Source organism: Bemisia tabaci, chromosome 10 (genome assembly GCF_918797505.1).
Source record: "Bemisia tabaci chromosome 10, PGI_BMITA_v3".
Taxonomy (NCBI): domain Eukaryota; kingdom Metazoa; phylum Arthropoda; class Insecta; order Hemiptera; family Aleyrodidae; genus Bemisia; species Bemisia tabaci.
Window position 1 is genome coordinate 39,384,701 of NC_092802.1, and position 18,700 is coordinate 39,403,400.

The 18,700-nt window shown below is 37.7% G+C and overlaps 1 protein-coding gene across 3 annotated transcripts in view; it reads left to right on the forward strand.

The window, feature by feature from the left end:
* The first annotated feature begins 9,001 nt into the window (after window positions 1–9,001).
* The window catches only part of Nbr (exonuclease mut-7 homolog), a 29,281-nt gene continuing 19,582 nt past the window's right edge, over window positions 9,002–18,700 (forward strand). For 2 of the 3 annotated variants that reach the window (XM_019056554.2, XM_072305544.1), the window contains exons 1-7: window positions 9,002–9,339; window positions 11,092–11,314; window positions 12,783–12,920; window positions 13,678–13,892; window positions 14,994–15,196; window positions 16,939–17,138; window positions 18,204–18,399. In XM_019056554.2, the coding sequence (XP_018912099.2) occupies window positions 11,104–11,314; window positions 12,783–12,920; window positions 13,678–13,892; window positions 14,994–15,196; window positions 16,939–17,138; window positions 18,204–18,399 (1,163 nt within the window). In that variant the 5' untranslated portion in view covers window positions 9,002–9,339; window positions 11,092–11,103. Of the gene's footprint in view, window positions 9,340–9,431; window positions 9,582–11,091; window positions 11,315–12,782; window positions 12,921–13,677; window positions 13,893–14,993; window positions 15,197–16,938; window positions 17,139–18,203; window positions 18,400–18,700 lie in introns of those variants that run through there. The other variant, XM_072305543.1, reaches the window with a different exon arrangement.

Below are 18,700 nucleotides of genomic sequence, written 5' to 3' on the forward strand. Positions count from 1 at the left end.
GGGTTCAGACATCCTGGTTTAGATAGCCCCAAAAATTGGGTTTTCTGAAAATCTGACTTTTTTAGGAAAACAATTCTTCAGCCCACGGAAATGCTGTTGCCTCAATTCTGGAAGTAAACAATTGTAGCTGAGGTTATTCTCTACTAAAAAAAATAACAATACATTTGGTATGATTTTATTGGTTGTTGCTGGCTTAGAAAAAAAGTGGCCCACTTAGCCCCTAACTCCCCAACTTTAAGACTAACGCGGATAAAAATGGGAGATTTACCTTGGAATTTTTGAAAAACCACAATTTGTTTCCCCGAAGTAAGGAAACGGTATAATCACATTACATCAGCAAAAAAGAATTGAACGAAAAGAAAATAAAAAAAAGTTTCGATTACAAATCATTTCAATGATTTAGAGGGATTCAATTAATACATGTTAATATTTTTTTTACATTTTTGAACACCTCAAGTTAATAATATTGTTGAAATGAAAATAAAAATAATCTCATCTTCATATATTTCGGGCGCAGAGAAAAGAGAGAAAACGCAAAGATTTAGAACGTAGCACGCTATGCCAAGAGCTGATAAAATCTGTATCTATTCTAGAAACTTTTACAAGTAAAGATAACCCCTACTTTCAACAAACATACTAGTTGGAATCGGGTGAGATAGCGCCCAGGCTCAAAGAGCGACCTATATACACGAAGCTAAAAATAGAAAAGATAAGTAGAAGAATAAGATATAGAGAGCGATTTCAATATTGCATTAATAAACATTGTTTTGCAAAAATCAGTTCTATTTTCGCTTTTCTTAAATCAAACATACATTCAAAATTAAATAACAAATAACAATAAATAATAATTAATAATTAATTAATTAATTTATAATTAATTGTATATTTAATATACAAGATAAACAAGTGATTGATTGATTGATGTAAATGAGCGAACGTATACGAACAAACGAATGAACGATTGATTGATCGATCGAACGAACGAACGAACGAACGAATTAATTAAGTAGATGTTCTAAAACCATAATGTCCATAATGGAGAGGACGCCATTTGTAATAAATTAGCGTCAACTAATTTTTGGGAAATAGGATTTCTTGTCCATTGTTAGGTCCTCCCTTCTTTTCTTTTTTTCTTGGATCATTTCGATTCAGAAATCCATGTATTATGCCTTTTACGTTGGATTGTAACTCATTTTTAATATTTCCTAAAAAAATACACATACCTCTAATATCTGTTGTGAGGGCTTTGGCAAAATTTAGTTCATTTCCAGTAGAAGGTCCAATCTGTGTAAGGAATTCAATAATTTTGTCAGTTGGAAGGGTAAAATTTGAGTATTCCTTTCTGAAATCAGCCAATTTACTCTCTATTTTCTTTTTTTCTTCAGGGCTCAATGGATTTGTTAGCAATATTTTTCCACTCTCGCCAGTGAGCTTCCCTTCTTGTGAAAATGTGGCCACGCCCCAAGACCCAACGTCTCCGCTCTGATTAAATTTCAAACCAATACACACAACTTCTTCCATCGTACCAAAGAAATGTTTCTGCGGGTACTTCACTTTGCACTCGTAAACTGCGTTTTCAGGATTTGCCATCATTTTTGGTTCGAAAATGTACATTTTATTGTTCATGTGAAGTGTGATATCTGCTCGGCCTTTATTTGTTGCATCTTCCATTAAAGGGTTACCCACATTTTTATAGGTGCTAAATTGAGATGCAAGGTACATGGTGAATTGGAACCATGCTTCAAGACCTTTTCTCTGATTCACATTGAGATAGTATGGAATGCTACTATGGAATGAATCCAGTTTGGAAATGAAAGATTCCCAGCGAGATAAATCAAGGTCTTTTACCAACGAGTTTATCCTTTTTTCCATTTTTGTCGGACTATCCCCTGTGCAAGAGTGATAAAAACGCTTAGCATAATCTCGTCTCAGCTCTAGATTAGAGAATTTTAAAGTGAAACTTTGAGTCTCGTTGTTATAGTCACCGACGCTCAGGTAACCGCTGTGAAAAAGCAGAGCTTTTAAGGCTTCAGGCTCTGTCGAATCATCATAATTGATTTTCCCTGTGAGTTCTTCGTGTTTAGCAGTTATTTTCTGTTCTTCATCACATTCATCAGATTCTTCGCTGACCGAGGAACCTAAAAATAACCTTAGAGCCTCCTGTTTGAATGTTTTCAGTCTTTGGATAAGGAATCGACTTGCTCCTCCTGTATCACTGTAACAATGTACATCACCTCCGGAACGCAAATAACCGATGACAGAGATCGGACTAAACAAAGACTCGTTTTTCGCGGTGAATCGAAATCCATAATGCCATATAGACATTTCCTTCAGGATGTTTTGTTTGCTACTCTCTCTTCCTGCGGCAACTTTCTCAATAAAGCCCCCAAAATATTGCGTCAATTCGTCTCTGGTAAAACCCACGATGCCAGAATATTCGGGGTCCATCGTGAGATCAACTGCCGAGTTCGCCCCTGAAAAAAAGTCCGAGAGAGAAAGCCGCGTTATGCCTGTTGTAAAACAGAAGCGTATTTTCGCAACTTCAGTTTTCAGGGTCTTGAAGAAACTCCGTAGTAGTCCTAAAACCTGGTTGGCTAATTCCTCATTCACTGTAAAACTTTCTGTGTAGGGTGAATCATACTCGTCTATTAAAATGACGACCGTTTTATTATCAGACTTTTTGTATAGTGACGTGATCAATCGCGAAAGGGCTGTTACGACGTTCGGCGTACCTAGTTCAATCTCATGCACCATTGCTGCATTTTCCAATGCTCCCAACAGGGTACTATATACTTTATCGAAAGTATGAGTTTCCAAAGCGGAAAAATCAAGTTTAATCACCGGATGTTTAGGCCAATTAGGACCAAGATTTTGTGAATAGATATAGGTACCTTGGAATAGTTGTGCTTCACCTGTAAAGAGTTCCGCCGCAGTGTTAATCAGGAGAGTTTTCCCGAACCGCCGGGGGCGCGCCAGGAACCAAAACACCTGTGTTTCATTTTCGTTGACCATTTTGTGCAAGTACTCCGTCTTGTCGATGTAGCAATTTTTTTTCGACTTCAATACCTGAAGGGTTGCATCGGATGCCGCTGGCAAGGCTCGACATTGATTTTGAATTATCTGTGGTTTGAGTGTCACTGAAGGAGGAGAATCTTTCGAATTCTCTGCTTCACTTGGGGACAAAGTAAACGGCGCGGCAGAATACACAACGCTGATGAACGCCACAAAAACAAATGTAAAACGTTCAAAATCCATTTTAGACCGAAAAGTTGTAGGTACTTTAAAATTTAATAGCTTTGTATTTCGAAAAGGTGTTCGAGCGATATAATGGCTGCACTGCACAGAATATGACTGAATAAATCTGAAGTAACTAAAGCTACGTGCTGGTGACGAGCCCCGGCTTGGCGTGATCTAATTTTAAGTGATGACTCAGAACTGTTCGCGGCGTGGACGCCCACACACGCGCATACACACCCTCGTACAAATACACAGCCTCGCATTGATTCGTCTGTAACGATAAACAATATGGGACGCGATTGCTACGGCGCCTTGATACAACTATACAACCTCGACGGATGTCCGTATTGCGTTCAAAAAATTGAAGGCGTTTTGACTTCCTACGCTTACCATACTACCTGTAGTTGGTTCGATCGACAAACGCGTTGGTCGGCGGTGACGGGGACTTGATGCAACTATTTAAGCTTGTTGGATGTCCGTATCGCACCGACTGAAGTGCGAAACCACGTATCTCCATTGCGGTGTTTCAAAATTTCCGTTCTTAATTCATCTCTTCCATGAGAAACAATCCAAATTTACGACTTTAATTTTTGAACCAAATCTTCTGCCGTCGATTACGAAAAATATTGGAGAATTTAAGTTTTATGTTGACCAGCTTCTCGAAAGAAAAATAAAATTTCTAAGGAAGTCTGCAACGTCGCAAATGGAGAAACGTCGTCTCTCATTTTGCCCAAAAATATGTATGTATAAAATTGAATGCATAATGACTGGCCTCTCTCAACTCATATTTGTCTGTAATGATAAACAATATGGGACGTGATTGCTGCGGCGCCTTGATACAACTATACATAACCTCGACGGATGTCCGTATTGCGTTCAAAAAATTGAAGGCGTTTTGACTTCCTACGCTTACCATACTACCTGTAGTTGATTCGATCGACAAACGCGTTGGTCGGCGGTGACGGGGACTTGATGCAACTATTTAAGCTTGTTGGATGTCCGTATCGCACCGACTGAAGTGCGAAACCACGTATCTCCATTGCGGTGTTTCAAAATTTCCGTTCCTAATTCATCTCTTCCATGAGAAACAATCCAAATTTACGACTTTAAGTTTTGAACCAAATCTTCTGCTATCGAATACGAAAAATCATGGAGAATGTATAATACAATATCTAACTGCAATGGGACTTTTTAAGAAGTGTCCCGAAAGAGATTCAGACTTTAAAGTTTAAGTCGAAAGATAATCGAAAATTGAAATGACTTTATTTAGATAGACGGAGAAACCACGTATCTCGGTTTGCAGCGTCGCAGACTTCCTCTCATACTTTACTTTTTAAATAGATCACATCTTAACGTTGATTCTCAAAGACGTCCGTGATTTTTCCTCTCAGTGCGAAGAAAATTCTGTGAAAACTTCAAGGAATGATACTGATTTGCTCTCTATAAAAAAAAATAAGATGATAGCTTGTTGAGCTTTTTAAACACCGCAAACGAGATACGTGGTCTAGTAAATTTTATTAAAATAACTTTCTAGGATGAGAGAATAGTTTTCTCTCCCGAGATTGAAATTTTCTCTCCTGAGAAAGAAATTTCCTTTCCCGAGAGAATAGTTTTCTCTCCACAGCGAAAAATTTTCCCTCTCTAGTGAAAAATTTTCCGTTCCGAGTGGATAGTTTTCTCTCCCGAAAGGATAGTTTTCCCTCCCGAGAGGATGGTTTTCTCTCCCGAGAGAAAAATTTTCCTTCCCGAGAGAAAGATTTTCCCTCCCGAGAGAAAACTATCCTCTCGGGAGAGCAAACCATCCTCTCGGGAGGGAAAATTTTTCGCTGGGGAGAGAAAACAATTCTCTCGGGAAAGGAAATTTCTTTCTCAGGAGAAATTTCATTCTCTGGAGAGAAAACTATTCTCTCACCCTAGAAAGTTACTTCAATGTCAACATCACATACACACACGACACGCCGCACATTTTTCAAACTTTTTTCAATACTTTTTCTTTCGGCGTGTCTACTTTTTTACCCTGCGTTTAAGTCGTCACATATGCACGTTCAAGTTATTGTACACAGGGAAACTAGCAGTACATCTGTTGTTTCTAAACTGAGTCAGAAAATGTAGTTCCGAATAGCAAAATATTGATGTTCAAATGTAGTATGATAAAGTACATTTATACTTGGAGTCGTGTAGGCGTCGCAGGTCCCAACTTTTACTTCACCCCCTCACTAACTCAGAGGCCTTGTAACACAGGTGACAAGAGATTCCCGGCAAATCATTACTTTCCAGCTAGTTTATCAAAAACAAAGTATAAGGGGGAAATAAGTTCTGCGCAATGACAAAGTTAAAGAGCTGCAGTAAATTAACTGTACTAAGGTAGCATAATAAATTGCTTTGTATTTAAAGCTTGAATAAAGGAAAAAACGAGAAACCAACTTTTTTTTATCTAAAATAGTAAAAATTAATATTTAAGTGAAAAATCTTACCCTAAATCAACGGACGAGAAGACCCTTTCGAATTTTACAAACCAAGCCAACTCAATTGATTTTGAGGCGATGATCTGTCATCGCCTCAACTTTGAGAGCTTTTCCTGGAGGTTAACCTCCGTTTCAAATAAGAAAATCCTTGTAGCTCCAACGCGGTCCTTGCAAAATTTTATGTAGTATAATATATGTATACTACAGATCACAAATCCCCATGATTGCTGAGCTATAAGCTTACAGTTGAGATTTTACACCTGCATGAGTCATCGACAAGTGAATCAGAGAATGGAGATGTTGCATGTGTGAGGGATTTGCGATTTGACCATTCATTCTTATGTAGAAGTTCGCGAAAAACACGATGGTGCCACTGGTTTTCTCTGAAATCATCTCCCAAGCTCAAAAAAAGCTCTCAAAGTGAGGCCAAAATGAAGGGGATATCCCACCCTACCCTGAGAGTCCACGTCTACATCAAGACAAACTTTCCATGCAAAGATAGGGATCAAATACATTGACAGGCTGCCACCTTATTTGGGGACTCTTGAACTGAAATCACGGCAACCTTGTCAATGTATTTGCTCCCTATCTTTGCATGGAGAGTTTGTTTTGATGTAGAGGAGGACTCTCAGGGTAGGGTGGGATATCCCCTCCATTTTAGCCTCAACTTGAGAGCTTTTTTTGAGCTTGGGAGTTGATTTCAGAGAAAACCAGTGGCGCCATCGTGTTTCTCGCGAACTTTTACATAAGAAACAACAGTCAAATCGCAAATCCCTCACACATGCAACATCTCCATTGGCTTCCTCGAGTAACTTTCACACCATAGATAAGAAGGCAGTGTAGAATCTCTAGAATATACCGTCTCTGCTTGAACCCTCAAAAAAATAAATGTGTGATACTTGTTTTCCATTTTTCCGCCCACACTTTGGCACACGGAAGAAAATTGAATGTTGCTTTAGCATTTATAATGTCAAAATATATGTAACAAGTATAAATGCTGATTTTACAATAGAAAACATGCTAGGTTATCACCTACGGTTAAATGAACAAATTCAATGTTGAGTTATAGCATTTTTTTTAAAGTAAAATCAGCTTTTGATACTTTTCGCATATTTTTTTAACAGTATAATTGCCGAATCAACATTCAATTTTTTTCCGTGCACATATACCGTTAGAAACTTAGAGCCATCTGTATACCAGGGGCGGACTGGCCATGAGGGTGGGGAGGCGATCGCCCCCTAACAATTTGCCGCGGAGGTCCCGAAGGGGCCCCCGCGGGTCATCGTTTTTTCCCCGAATGTTGCAATTTTCTTATCCTTTTCAATCACTAAAAGGCCATAATTTCCTTGAAAATTTGTATTTAATAAGAGACATGGAAGGTCGCCACAAGCATTTGTGATGAAGGGACCCCCGATGAATCCTGAGAATGGGTTATTTTGAAGTTCAAGTACTGTAGAATCCAACTCCAATAATGCCTACGTGTTCAAAAAGTGTGAAATTTTCAAAATTTACCAGGGGAGGGCCCCCGGACCTTCTTAGAGGGGCCCCTGAACGACAGGGGGGGCCCTTACATTTAGGTCTCTTCCTAACTTTTCGACTACCAGTCCGCCTCTGTGTGCCGCTACTGCAGTTTTGACCGTTGAGGCGTAGTTTAAGGGCGCTGAAGCCAGGATTGTATTTCGCAAAAAGATAATTGTTGCAGAATAATTAAAAATTAAAGAGCAGGAGTAATTTAACTAAATAATAAAGGGAACTCAAATCTACAATATGATGCAAAAAAATTTGGAAAATCTCGTCTTGAAAATACAGAAGATTCGAAAACGCCTTCGATTGAAGCGTGATACCTCACGCATTCCGGAGAGTTCAAATAGTTGTATCCCTGCGCCTTAGCAAGGCGATGGAAGTTTTATATTGAAGTAGCGTCCGCGCGTTGTTTTTCGGTTTTCCTGTGCCGCTACTGTAGTTTAAACGGTTGAGGCCGTGTATAAGGGCGCTAAAGCCAGGATTGTATTTCGCAAAAAGAAAATGTTGCCAGAACAATAGATCGTATTCGATACATCAAACGGGTGAGATTGTATCGATATCGATTGGTTCAAAACATAAACATAGCCTCAAAAATAAATTCAGAAATCTGAAAGAACGGGTCTTTTGTAACAGATTTTTTATTCTTTAGAGTACCAAATGCCAATTTTAAGGGAAATGGTCGGGAAATTTCTCATTTTCAGCTTTTCCAACTTAAATCCTTACAGTTTGGTTTGAGGTTATGTTCAATTGTTTTGAACCAAACGATACATCGAACCCGTATCGAATACGGTCTATTAAAAATTAAAGAGCAGCAGTAGTTTAACTAAATAATAAAAGGAACTCAAATCTACAATATGATGCAAAACAATTTGGAAAATCTCGTCTTGAAAATACAGAAGATTCGAAAACGCCTTCAATTGAAGCGTGATACCTCATGCGTTCCGGAGAGTTCAAATAGTTGTATCCCTGCGCCTTAGCGCAAGGCGATGGAAGCTAAATATTGAATTAGCGTCCACGCGTTGTTTTTAGGTTTTCCTGTGCCGCTTCTGTAGTTTAAACCGTTAAGGACGGAGTTTAAGGGCGCTAAAGCCGGGATTGCACTTCGCAAAAAGGTAATTTTTGCAGAATATTTAAAAATTAAGAAGCAGGAAGAATTGGATTACATTTTGCAACGAGGAACCACTATTTCCGGCTCATTTTAGAAACAACATATATGCCATTGGTTTCCTCATTCAGATGAGTGCTTTTACGGACCCAACTGACCACCAACCTGCCTACCCTGAGGGGTGGCGCCCTTGGAATCTAAGGAGTCCAACCCCCAGGTTATGCCCCCCTTAGCGTTCAAGGAACCCGGCCCCCAGGGGCTGCTCCCCTTAGCATCCAAGGAGTCCAACCCCCGGTTGTTATCCCCCTTTGCAACCAAGGAGCCCAACCTAACGGGGAGTCTTGGGTGGGGGTGTAGAATGTATGTCTCTGCTCAATATTTTTCATCAGGTAAAGAGCATGGACCATGGAATCAACAGGTAATCATTATATAAGTGAGGAAAAATGTCTGAATGTGAGGATTTAAACCCGTGTTAATGTTTTAATAATCGTTGGTGACTTAATGATCGGGTAATTCCCCCCCCCCCCCCCCCAATTCAATCCTACGATACGAATGCCTCATGAGCGAACATTTAAAAATACCGCCTGTAGTAGAGGGATAATTGTTGCCACCCGTAAGTAGCCGCATGCGAAAATTCCCACGCAGGTAGCAGTGTTGCTAGTGTTCGGGGTAGCACTGTACCTAGATGTAACCTCAATTTGTGAAGTCTGATATTTACATCAAGAATTTCACGAATTATCAATTTATTTTGCACTACTTTAAGTTAATCGTGCTATTATTACACATATTTTAAGTGTACAAGTCACTATAGTGCTCTAAGAGTCGAAACCGAATTCGATTCTCTATAACTTAATAGTAAGTGTCATGTGTGTGTCTCAGAGTCCATCTCATGTGCTGAAGTTTTAGTCGATCAATTTTTCCTCAGCCCTTAAAGTTATGTATTTTACCTTCGGTATTGATCATCTTTAATCTACCCTGTGCTCATGGAGTAAATTAGTTCGTAATTAGGTAAGTAAACATATGCCCTCATTACAACTGCAGGCTGAAGTTCAGGTTTCATATTTCGCCGCAGTCAGCGATCTAGCAAAATAGTTTAGAGAATATGTACCTCCTGAAGTAGCACGGATTGATTCAATGTAGTGAAGATTTGGTAATCTCACCGATTACACTACCCCATCATTAAATATGCCTCTTGCTTAAGACCTTGTCTTTGACAGCCATCTAAGTGTCGTTTTCCCAGGATCTTGCTGGTAAAACCCGTTGATAGAGAGCACATGGCTATCTCTTAAGGTAATGGTAAAGATAAGTCTGTATTGAAACTTTAAGTATCTTTACAGGTAGGATTGTCGTTTCAAGCACAGGTTTGAAGAACCAAACTTATTTATATTGTTCATTGTTTGTTACCTCTAGAGACGTGCAGTACTCAATTTAGTTATTTTCTCTTGATCATCAATGTTTTTCAAATTAAATTGCAACTTTCATAGACAGCATTAGTTGTGCGCACATGTTAGGTGAACACTCATTATTTAAAATTAGTCAAGTTGCAAAAGATTGATTTTGCGTTACTTCTGGAAACTGCTGCGGAACGTACAACGAATGCCATTATACGAATGTCATACATACTGCTCTATTTTTCTTGGTATATAGCCTACTCTGTAAGATGAGTTTGATGCTTGGATCAAAGTTCACTCTTGATTAATCTATGGGCAATTAAAGGATATCTGCCCTTCCTTTCGATTGAAATTCTCCTTTACCTTACTCTCATTTCCTAATGTTTATCAGCGTTTGTGGTGTGGTGTTTGGTATACACACCACTCCACATATTCAGTGGTGGTGGGTGGTTATTTCTCTACCATTCAATATGTGGCTCCCGTTTGAATCCTCCGGTTTGACATAAATAGGTGAGGTAAGTGGCAGCTTGAGCCACTCAAGGGATCAGAGAGCATTCTGCGGTTTGATTAGTGAAATTGATAGACAAGTCTGTAGGCAAAGAGGGCAAAAAGAGAATAAAGCAATGCTATTGCTGGAAGCGGGTAATTGTAATGAATAAATTAGGAAAGTAATAGACTAACTAATGGCAATTGAAGAGGGACCCTACAGTTCGTCAATCATTTTCCTCCTTAGTATGTAACAAATACCCACTTCAGCCAGTAGTATTGCTCTATTTGCCTTTTATCTTCTTTGTCAATCATGCTGTCTGTAAATTTCAATAATCCTTCCGCAGGTAACATGCGAATGAGATTCAAGAAATTAGCCCCCCCTACTTACCATTGCACGTATGCATTTATTGATTTTTATGTCCAGGATGCAGAATGTTTGTCATAGATAATGATGGAATGACAAATTAGGGATGGACGAATATCGAATTCGAATGCGATTATTCAAATCTTTGAAACTTTTCGAATGCAATTATTGCAATTATTTGAGAATTCGAATCTTGCGATGGCGAATACTTCGGAAGCGAATATTCAAATATTTTCAATTATTGCTTCGATGTATTAATTAATAACGAGATTGACGATAGGGATGGACGGCTATCAAATTCGAATGCGATTATTCGAATGTGATTATTCGAATTTGTGATTTTGAATACTTCGGAAGCGAATATTCGAATGTGATGCGATTATCTCGGTGCCGATAATTCGAATATGGAATATTTGATTATCTAAATATTTGACCATCCCTATGACAAATTTTTTCTTCGCTCCCTCTAGTGTATGAATGATGTGTCGTATTTATTTATGCTCTTCTTTATTTTAGATTGAAGCTATTATGAGCTATCCAAGCAGAGGGTCGAGCCATGGGAACTCCTCTCACAGGGGAAGGGGCCGAGGTCTGATGTTCCAAAGGGTCCAAACAACACCTCATTATGACCTGCCAAATCCGAATGCTGTTCGCACTCCTGCCTCACCCTTACTGGCTGAGTATGATAATCCACAGCATTTAGCGTGGGTGTCTATGCTCGAAGAAGCGTGGAACTTGTGTAAGTTTGCCATCATCAAAACATTTACATTCTGGAAAGAGTAATTCAATGGCCAAAGTGCAAAACCACATAACGACGGTGTAAGTCGGCAATCACTCGGTTTGCGACGTCGTAGACTTCCTGTCATACTTTATTTTTGAACAAAAAACTACCGAACCGCAATGCTTTAAAACTGCCATGATTTTTCTTCTCTGTGTGAAGAAAATTCTGCAAAACCTTCAAGGAATGATGTCAATTTGTTCTCCTTTAAAAAGATAACATAGAGGCGGAGATTTGCAGACACCGCAAACGAGTTATGTGATTGCCGACTTACACCGTCGATATCTTCATTGCAGTATATCAAAATTTCTGCTCCGATTTTATTTTCTCGAAGAAATACAAGATTATTTCATACCTTAAAACTTTTACAGAATTTTCTACAAGTAGAGAAGAATAATAGAGAGAATTTTCAAAATATTTTGTTCACTAGTTTTCCAATGAGGAAATGAAGTATAACAGAAGGTCTACTATGTTGCAAATGGAAATACATGGTTAAGCCTTTTGGATATTGATTTGAATCCCAAGCATGCCTGAGAGACAGATTTTAGCAGTGGCATTTTTGTGAGGGGTGTACTTCATTTTCAACTGTCAAATCTATATTTTGCCACAGATTCTCCTCCCTGAAAATTTCCCGATCATTTTTTATTTTATATTAAGTATGCAAACACGGTGATCCCTAGCGTGCGGATTTATCCGTGCGGCCCTATACCAACACAGACTGCATACGGACAAAAACCTTATGTGAAAACGCTGCCCTATTTTAAAATATCTGTATGCGTGATGTCACAGAATGATGCAGCAGCCAGTAGCAGCTTGGAGAGCTGCAGAGCGTACGGATCTCATACATGGAGCACCTGGGAACACTAGCTGAGCATATCTGTAAATGTATTTAACTCATGAACTGTTTCAATTGAGCTTATTCATTGCAGAGGAACCCTGTTACTAAGCTACGTCTTAGTCCACCCGCATTTCTTTTTCTTTTCCCATCTCTTTTGAATTTCCTGCCACACACTGTAATGGGAAATTTGAATGAAGTCAAGAATACAATTACTTATATTTAGGCGCAACTGTAGGAAACTGTTTTACCACAGCGAGTATATTCAGCTGAAGAAAGTTGTCCGTGCATTCGCAACCCAGTGTTTCACTGCAAGGGTGAAATTTCTAAATTTCCCTCTATCTTGTTGAAAATACACAAGAAAATATATCCGTGTCATTTTCCTGGCTCATGTGGCTCAAAATGACTGCATCAAATTTTTAGTTCTGTTGGACTTTATCCAATTGATGTTCAAGTTATGATGTTTTTTCTTGGTTATGCCTGAAAATCTTTCCACTAAGCAGAATGTTAGACCATGTAACTAATTTTATTTCCTAATTAAACAATCACCTTAGACATGGTGATGAGCTGAAGAATTTCTATCATTTGTTCCAGGGAAAAAAGATGTCAAATTTCAAGAGAGGCTATATTCTTACTACGAGTCAGTCCCAAATCCTTACATGGGAGCATTGTATGTCATGTTGAAAGCCAAGGATTTTCGTTTAGGGAAAATTGATTCGCTTGCATATACTGGTAAGTCTGTATCCCTCTATATTCACCCTATTGAGCCATCAGATTACATAAGGTTTAAGTACAGCCATGTTGAATTGTTGGGTTTATAAGCATCTCAACCGTAGGATATTTTTGCCCTAACTTTGGTCGAAAATTGAAACAGCTTAGAATAATGTCATGTATGGTCAAATCGACTCTTGATCATCTACCCTGTGAGAACTTGTCCTTATTTGAGGTGTTTTTTCACAAGGTTCTTTTTACCATAAATACGTCCAATGGACCATGTTCTTCTAGATAATCACCAGGATTTTCCAAAAACAGACATCCCCTAAACAAGACTCAAAATCTCCCAGAAAATTGGAAAGTTCATCAAGAAGCTCATAATAAAAATAAACACTACCGTCCCTAAAATATTTTTGGTTTCAAATTTGTTGTCCATGTCGACTAATCGCTGAAAAATTTATGGAATGAGAAGAATCAAAGTTTTTGGTTTGGTTCCCAAGAAAAAATCTAGTTACCCCCAAAAAATTGGAAAAAGTGGTGTCCCCTATAATGTTTCATCAATTAATAAATAAATTCTAGACACCATGTTCTAATTTGTTTTCTTTTTATTTGATTTATTTGAAGCATAAGTGTACATACATGATGGCAATACATTTTAATGTGCATTAAAAAGTAAGAAGACCAAAAAGTATGCACTGTTTTATTTTTCTCCAGAATTCATTTTCAACTTTCATGAATTAATTTTCCTCTCTTGTTTTTTTCTTCGTCCATTCAGCAATCGAAGACTTTGGAAAGTGGATTCAACCGAGGCGGCAGCATTACTCAGCATGTCTTACGCCAGATCTGATGCAGTTCGCTTTCGCAGAAGTCTGCAAACAAAGAAATACTTCGTTGATCAAAATGGTCTGTGATATTTATGAGTGTTCGACGATTAAGGAAAAATTCTCGCAAGACATCGAAGTAATGTTGAAGAAAAAAGATTATAAGGAGGTAATATTCTGAATTATCAAACTTCTCTCCATTTGGCAACTTCTCTGAAATAAAAATCAATTTTTCTACATAAATGTCATGTATGTGCTCTAAAACTTGAGGCTTTTTTAGGGTCAGTTAGGTAGCCACACATTTATTCAGTAAGATGAGTATACAGTCAGAAGTCTTAAAAAGAGGTCCCAAGGCTGAGAAACTCAAATTTCTGAAAATTGTGAGCAATAACTCATTCCTAGGAAATCAACCTTTGCTGGTCTAGTCAACAGACATCCTGTTATCTCTGTCATGCTGAGGGAGTACGACGTATGAGCCTCAAGACATAGCCTTTTTCTCTGATAAAATACGAATTTTCAGGGGAGCTTTAGACTATATATATTAGCTATATATTTTCTTCCAATTTTTCTGAGAAATTCATGAAAAATTTAATCTAAAGTATCTGAAAATTTCAATGAAAAATATTCATGACTTTTGTTACAGTTAAATATTTTATTAGGAAAGATTTGACGCTGTTTGAAGGCTCTTACAGCTTTCTTCCTAAGCACCACAGATTTGAGCTTGCGAGAAAAGGCACTCTGTCTACGTGACCTTACATTTGCAAATTTACTGTATCAATTTTTTTTTTTTTTTTTTTTTTTTTTTTTTATCTTAACCAAAGATAAGAATCGTTTTTCTCCTTATTCTGTCAGAAAAATAATGTGAACTTTGGAGCTTTGAAGAGCTAAATAATTGCTTTGCCTGTTTAGCATTGTACAATTTGACAGTGAAACTGCAAAAATGCATATTTTGTTCGCGGTTTTGAAAATCCTCACCCCTAATTTTTAAAAAGAGAACAGACCAACATTATGGCTCGAAATTTCCGCAGAATTTTCTAGACGTGGAGAAGAAAAACCTCTGAAGTTTTAAAACAATGATTTCTCATGATTATACAGATCATACATATATCAATATGAATATGGTCCATACAGAAAGTAAAGAATGACAGAAAGTCTGTAGTGCTGCAAATCGAAATATGCATTTCACCATCGAATTGCTGTATGAGAGAAGTGGACTTGACTTATTTTTATCATCGACCGTTTCCAATATTAATGTTTCACCCTTTTACAGGCTTGCCTTTGTGCCACCTTCCTTGGGCTCAACTCGAGATTCTCTGTAGAAGACTTCTTGATTCCTCTTTTATTTCAAGACAAGATCAATATTGCCGAAACATTCTTGAAGGATGATCCTGTCCATCAAAAAGAAGTGATCGCGTATCTTGACAGGGTGATAGGCGCATACAGTGTCAGGACAGAAGTAGATTCAATTATTAGGTACGGATTGGCTCCTTTTTTATTTTTTTTTTCTGGATGCTTATTCATCACATTTTCCTATCATCATTTAGAGACAGCGAATGGTCCACCTGATAAGGTACAAATTTAAGCATTCTGATACATGTTGCTTAGCCAGAATATCACGCAGAACACGATTCTCGCATCAAAAATTACTGAAATCAACTTACAACTTCGATATTAACGTTTTACTTTTACATTGGTTGCGGGAAATTTGATGTTATGCTGGTATGGACATGTGCAAAGAATGTCGGAGGAGAGGTTGCCCAAATAAGTTTTGGATTGGGTACCACCTGGGAAAAGGTGACAGGGTCTTCCTGTAAAGGGGTGGCGGCAGGGCGTTGACGAAGAGATGTTGCGGTGTCAGTTGCCCGATAACCTCTGGGAAGATAGGCATATGTGGCGTTTGGGTATCGCAGAACGCCAGAGTGTGTTGTAGGAGCGAATATATATACACATACACACTGGAAATTTGAATTGCCCGGTCACAAGAAACACAATACTCTACGTGAGTCAAATCGTGCATACATTTGAATGGTTCGCTGTTCAAAATGCGCATTTCCATTTCACTCAAGAAAAAGGTCTCTTAACACCACAATCGGAATTTCTTCATGATGAATCAGTTGTTTTCAACAAGGAACATGTCCCGTTTTAGATGAACTCTAATTTGAATGCATTTTTATCTGCTTCAGAGCTCTTTCTTAAATGGGTTTGTTGCCTTTTATAAACATTTGATTCCAATACTGAAGCAATTTTTTGAGTGAACGACACATCAATGGAACACATCAGAATATGTTTTTCAGTTTTCTCCTGTGTTCACTTAGCTTCAGCTCTTCTTTCATGTTTTTCCAGAAAAACATTGATGATGCAACCATGAGAATAAAATCTTCAGATTGCAGCATTGCTAATCTCTTTTTTTATTTTACGGTTATGAAGGCTGATGACCTTTAAGATGATTTATTTCTGTGCTTTTCTCTGCATTACAAACGGGTTGTAAAAAATCAGTGCCCCCAACCATCCAAATGTAAATCTTGATGTTTGAGGGTTCCTAAAAAGGTATCAACCCCCTATCAGCGTGTATGCAACATTGGTTTCCTGGATCTATATTTTTCAATTATTTAAAAGTACCTTACAGCTTTCACTAAAGAAACCAAAAAATTTTTGGATTACGTCAATGCCCAAAATTGTCTGGTGATATTCCATAAAGTAATACAAGAGTAAAATTTTGAAAATATCATGAGTTGTTTGTACTATTAAGAATGCACCAATTATTTATTTACCAAATCAATTTTTAGTTCCTAATCTCAAATTAAGTGAATATAATATTCTATGATGAACTCTAAGAATGAAACATCCTTGCAGAATTTTTTCCTATACTCTCAAAAGCTCTTGGGTCGTTAAGTTGGGAAAAGGCGCATGTCGACCCATGATTCTTTATCGTCACTCAATATGTTGTAGGAAAGCAAGTTAAAGGTTTGTAATAAATGAACTATTTTACTACAAAGCACATACGATGTCTTCCTTACGATTTCTCAGTGAAGTTCAAATCAATAGCTGAATAAGAAAAAGAAATGAAATTCAAAGAAAGAAAAAATGTACTTATTAGATGTACTAAACTTAGAACTTAAAACTGTGACCAGAGAAATTTTCCCTTTGATTGCCTCCCTGGCAGATCCTCATAACTTCTTTCTTAACATTAAACCCTTTTTCATGCTTGTTTTTAGTCGTTTGGACATACCGCATTGCAAGATGGAGAAGTTGTATTACAAACCACTTAGTAAGTTGATCACTCGTTTTGTGAAGCAGTTCAAGATGAGTATGGAGGAAATCTGTCCGAATCTGGCCCGTAAGAAGAAACGAGGCGTACTTTTCTTCCTCATCAATAAACGTTACATAGAAACCCCCGACCAAAACCAAAATCTCAGTAAGTGTGTTTAAAAAATTCAAGCAAATTCACCGTGTCACTCAAAAGAGTTCCGGAAATATTTGCATATAGGACAGAAAGACATAAATGATTTAAATTGTTAGTGTTACACATTGTTGTTGAATTAGTTATCCTGGGATTCATACAACAAGCAACTGGCCAATTTGGTAATGATAACACCTAAACAGTGTTCCATTTTCAATAAAATACTGGAGAGTCAGCTTAAAACTATCAGCACTCATCAACTTTTTTTTAAAAAAAAGAATAAATTAACAAGCGTCAAATGTTCTCAGCTGACTCTCCAGTATTTTTTTTAACTAAATTCTGTTCGTTTTTGGTACAATATTTTAATTGGTGTTCTAACTTCAGGGTAAAACTTTAGGATTCATTTTGACCGGCAAGCCTGACTTTTAGGAACTTCCACAATTTTGTATGGACCAAAATGATTTTTGCTTTTGTTTCATTCCTATCTTGAACTGCACCTGCGCTGAGAAAGCTGAAAAATCACTATTGCTAGAAGTTGTAGCAGGTTATGTCTCATTTTTAAGGCGCCAGGTTTGGCCAAAACTGGTGCAGTTTACGTAAGGTGCCTGGTGAAGAAGGAACACAGCCTGTCAGAGCAGCCATTTTATGCGAGTTATATGGATTGATTCAGACAAAAGCTGCAAAAAAGTACCTACGAAGTACATAATTTTTCTCCTAGAGACAGTACTCAACTTGTTCAATGATCAGGTTAAAGTATCTAAAAGTTACGCTAACTCTTGTAAAGAGCCCTAGTTGACACCTTAGATTCAAAATAAGTGACCCATAAGGTTAGTTTTGTGGCTATAGTTGTGAATGCTTTTTACTAAAAATAAAAACATGAACTCAATTGAGAAGAAAGTTTAATGTGCTGTAATTAATACGAAATCTTGTGGTTTTTTCATAACTCATCTCTATTTTACAGCAGTCTTTCCCTGGCTTAAGTTGTTGGTATTTCACTGTGTTTTTTTGCGGATTAAGTTGTTCTCTATTCTTTCACTAGTAATTATCCGATCAAGAACTAAGTTCATTATTTAATTTCAGGCACTGATAGTTGGCGAGAAATGGTTTTAGAAGGAGTTCACGGTGATGCCGAAATGCAACTTGAATTAGTTCGGGAATTAGATATCCACCAAGATTATGACGAAGCTGTTTATTGGGCTCAAAAATTCAACATGCCAGTTGGACAGCTGCCACCAAATACTCAAGATGTGTACAAACAGAAGCAAAGTTGTGATAGGTAATTCATATTTCACCCTCTTCACCTATCACTCTATCGGGCGGAACATTACATACCGCTTTGATTTACCTTATTACTTTTTTCATCCTGGACATCGATGTCCAAGTTGCAAATCTTGTATCTATATTGCAGTGTCTCATAATTGGATTGCATTTTGCAAAAAGGAACCAAAAGCGTTGCCATGTTGCTAAGATTGTGCGACTTCACCCTTTGCAATAAAATTACTGTAATCATGCAAAAATATGAAATTTACATGGTAATTTTGGTCTTAAATTTACAGTTTTTAACGTGTGAAATAGAA